At 34.6% G+C, this 4,653-nt stretch overlaps 1 protein-coding gene across 1 annotated transcript; it reads right to left on the minus strand.

The window, feature by feature from the left end:
- Positions 1-117: 117 nt before the first annotated feature.
- On the minus strand, positions 118-2,500 carry LOC135083852 (2-aminoethanethiol dioxygenase). Its single transcript, XM_063978591.1, has one exon. The coding sequence runs from the start codon at positions 2,406-2,408 to the stop codon at positions 1,638-1,640; it is 771 nt and encodes a 256-aa protein (XP_063834661.1). The 5' UTR covers positions 2,409-2,500; the 3' UTR covers positions 118-1,637.
- Between the last annotated feature and the right edge of the window lie 2,153 nt (positions 2,501-4,653).

Consider the following 4,653-nt stretch of genomic DNA (forward strand, 5'->3'; position numbering starts at 1 on the left):
GATGTTTTTTATTTTTGACCAACCTTTACCTACATCTGTAATAAGAAGTGTGTGTAAGCGTTTAAATAATATTCTAGAATTTTATAGACGAAAAGGTTTATGAGAAAAAAAGAAATATTTAACAAATTAAAGATTTTATTAACAAAAACATCAATACTATGCCCAGAAAATAATCTTAAACTAGGTAAATTCTTTCTTAAATAAAACAAAATTGTAAAAACACAGTAATTAAAACTAGAAAATTATGATTTGCAACAAAATAAAACACATAATTTAAAAACTTACCATCAATATAAGTTCAAAAATGTGGCAACAGCATTTTATGCTTATTTCATTAATTAATAGAGATCAAATTTGCTAATTTTAATTTTTTGTGCGCCACTTCATTACAATTTTATAAATTACGTAGCATTGATTGATGATCTTTAACAATATAATTGTGAAATTGGAATGTTCAAAATCTTTAGTAAAATTATTGTAATGTGAAAATGAGTCAAGAAAAAAAATAAAAAAATTATTTCATGGACATGGACATTTACATTCAGTAAAAAGTTGTTTGAATTAATTATTAATTAAACTGCCCAGTTTACAGGCATAATAGACATTTGAAAGTGTTCAATACAACATTATGCTGTCACACAATATTTTAAAATGTAATTGGTGAATAACAGAACACTTGAATTTTAATTATTTATTTAGGATTATTTTCCACCATTTAAACTTTCTAATACATGTACTCTTATCTACTTAATGTTATTTTAACATTCAATAGAAATACTTTATTTAATATAATTTAGGGCAAGTCAAATGTATTTTTTACACAATAGTAACTATTATCATAGAACTATTGAATTACATTAAATTGAATGGCAGAATAATACAGTAAAAGTGAGTATAACATAATTGTAACTAAATACTATGGTAACTACTTTTAGTGCATCAAAAACAGTATCGACACACTTATGAATAGAATATAATACATATTAGAATCTGTTGAAATGAAGGCACAAACCCATTTGAACTATAACAAACTTTACGGCAACTATTAACAATTATTAAATTCATATTTGTAAATACATTCCAATCATGTGACAATATGTATTTAGGTACTACTATTTTTCCAAAGAGCATTATTGTTTACTACATACAATAAAGGATCTATGTAATGATTTAAAACTACTATGGAATTTACTATTACACATTAACATTAGAACAATGTAGTCAATAAATTTATTTTAACACACATTAACAAGTTTTCACTAAGAACAGTATTAAAAATTTTAAGTGTGGATATAATTAACTATATTGCAACTGCTGGCATCAATAATCTTTGTCACATAACAGCTATTCTATTATAATCGTCTGATCCTCATTTTAATAAATGAAGCACAATTCCAGAACCAACATAGTTCCAAGCCTGTGATTGATTGAATTCAAATATGTAGACAAATCACAACTTTAAAAGTATTCTTGTGCATTTATGCATGTGTCATTTCATAATACTTAAGTTTCAAGTCAGGGAAATGTAGACATCAGTGACTGGTCAACACTGCCACATAATAATGTGGAAATTATGTACAGAAACAAATTCTCATAATTTAAAACAATATTACTATTAGCACTACCAATATTTGTACCTAAGCCAGTATCGGCCCTAAATACGGTGCTTGATCACAGTAAAAACATCTTGGTACATCGGTTTCTTGTAATTCAACTACATTAGTACTTATTTCATTAGCTACTTGGTAATAGCGGCATCTTCTAGGTCCAATGCCTTCGATTAATGTATCATAAGGCGGAGAGAGGATGTCAAAAAATGCTGCTGGCATATCTAAAGCTTCTATTTCGTGGTAGTTTGACACTGTCGGAGTCAGTGTGCAAGTTTCAGAATTAGCTCTACATACACTGTTGTTGGTTACTTTCGCGAACAATCGCCTACGTTTGTGAATACCTTGGGCTAGCCGCGCTGCTTCGTGCCTCGCGCGAACCACGAAGTCTATGGTGTCCACTGCCTCTTTCAGGGGATACTCCGTGAAACTTCTGATCTTCACAGCGCCAACAATCACTTTTAACAGTCCGTGCATGTGCGGGTGGTCGTGTAAAGGCATTCTGAATCCCGGTTGCAGCACAAATATACTCATGTTTATTTGACTATTCTGAAACACTTCTATGTATGTACACGGGGCCTTGTTCGGCCTGGACCATGTCGATGGATCACCGAGGCTAGCGTCGAAGCCCAGGTCCTCCGCTTTTAACGAATCCATCATAATTTTTAACTTGCTCAAGTTGGTCGACAATTCGTTTTTGAAATTGTCATCGAACGTCCGCAAGGCATGCCGGTATGTCGAAATGATTGGAGGTATGTTAACAATTTCCATTGAGGATTTTGCTTCATTCCTAATATCCATATGAAATCTAACTGCACTGATACACTGGAATTTTTGTCTAGTAAAAAAGGTGGAAAATAATCGGCTCGACGATAACAAAACGAACTTGTCAACAAACGTCATTTTTACTTTTTGTTTTTTAATTAAACCGTTTCTTTCCACAGAGCCTGTTATCGATAGTGTAACAACAAATTCCTAAACAATAAAACGATTAAATTAATTATGCTTTAAATAAGTAAATAACCATGAAATTCATGCAGCGTTAAAATAAAGGCTTTTTATGGCTATATTCTATATTTTTTTCATATTAAGCCGTTCCGTTTTGCACAATCAGGTACAGTGTAGGTAAAATGTTATGATTAGCGCCATCTAGCGTCTCAAATCTATCAAAGCAAAAGTGTGTCTAAGTTATAAATACTACAATAGATGGCGCTACACGCTTATTTGCAACCAATTTTTTTTTGCAACCAACTTTTCCCAACAGATTATGGTCTTGAAAAAAGAAGAGCTAAGAAGAAGTAATGACCTTGAATGAATACAATAGTCCCGCTAATCCTTCGTTGTAAGCTAAATAAATATTATTATGTTTGTGTTACGAGTGGGCAGGATTCGAACCCGCGTTCCTCGGATCTCGATTTGACCATTTCGACACAGATACCGTTGGGCTAATGTCAATTTAAACTAATTAATTATACAACCACGTTAAGGATGCCTCGTAGTAAGGAGCTGCAATGGGAACAGAGATACTGACTGAGCCATTCTACTCATAATAACTAAGTACTACCTACTTACTTACCAATATGGGAGCTATGGAAGTTGCAAGAAGACTTTCAGTCATAATACTGCCGAACATAGGCCTCTCTCAATTATTTGTATAATCCGATTGGTAGCAGTCTACATCCAGTGCCTAATCCTGCTACTTACCTTTATGAGGTCGTCAGTCCACCTTGTGGGTTGTGGGTGAACGCCATAAGCAGCGCAGCTACCGAAAAGCGCAGAATTGGAACATAATAGTAAATAATAACCCCCTTACTAATAAAAAGTTACACAGTTGTTGAACACTGTTTTAAAATGACATTTCCATACTAATAAGCGTCACTTTAAAACACTGTTCAACGAGCATGTAAGTTTTATTAGTAAGGGGGTTAGTATCTATCTACTGTGGTAACTAGGTAGGTACCTACCTTCCTATTTTACATTATTTATTGACAATACATTAACCTCAGCAATAACCTGATATTTGCCGCGTTTCCACACTTAAGTACACACACGGCGTTTCCACAAACAAACATTTTGTACAATGGCCAACGGATTCTATTTAAACAAACGTATCTACTGATGAATTTATCTATGTTTAGAGACGCGTTAATCTGTTAAACATTACTGTCAATAAAACGCAGACAGTTCTGTTGGAAGCTCAATAAAATGGGCTTGAAGCTAAGACTTCTATTGAACTACTAGACAGGCCGTGTTAAGCTTAGTTCAGGAAGCTGCTCCTCTCGTAAGTCGAGAAAGTAACATTAATGTTTAACTTTCATTATAACGTGCACATTATGCTAATCTGCTGGGTTGCACCATCTTACTCTAACTTTGACAAACGTCAAAAATCTGTCAAACTCCATACAAAAATCACATGGTTATCGTCATAGTTACCGTTAAAGTTAGGTAGTGCCTCAACAGCCCAATCTGTACTAAGTATTCCCACGACCTTCACCCAGTTGTCGGTCCACCAAGTAGGCTTGTCCACATAGTTTCACATTGGTTTTGTGGTACATACTTAGTTGGAAGATTTAGACAAAACCAGTTCTTAGTTCTTCTAAGCTTAATTAGTTCGGAACCAGATGGCGCAGTGTATGTCCAGGATAAATTTCTTTCTTCAGCCTGTCTAGTAGTTTCTTTAGAAGTCTTTGGATTAAACAGTTCAGTGTATGTGGTATTTGTGTAAGTGCCGCAGCCACCCAGGCCAGCCGACCACACCGCGACGTGGCCACCTTTATGGGACGATGGTTTGCGAAGAGTCGTTAGGATGGCATGAGGAAGCGTAGGAATGCTGCTTATTTTGGTCGATAGGAATCTTTAGATTTAGGAGTAGCAAGTAATGGGCATTGACGTAACGGAACAATCTTCTTGTGGTTGGGTTGGGTATAGCAACTGAGGTAACAAACAAACCGTGTAAATTAGAATGCTTAGGCATTACATAGTGCTTAGGTATGCGGCCTCCGTGGCACGGAATAGGCAATAGTCAAAGTATTTCTACCTTTTCGTG

The sequence above is a fragment of the Ostrinia nubilalis genome, chromosome 24 (genome assembly GCF_963855985.1).
Source record: "Ostrinia nubilalis chromosome 24, ilOstNubi1.1, whole genome shotgun sequence".
NCBI lineage: Eukaryota > Metazoa > Arthropoda > Insecta > Lepidoptera > Crambidae > Ostrinia > Ostrinia nubilalis.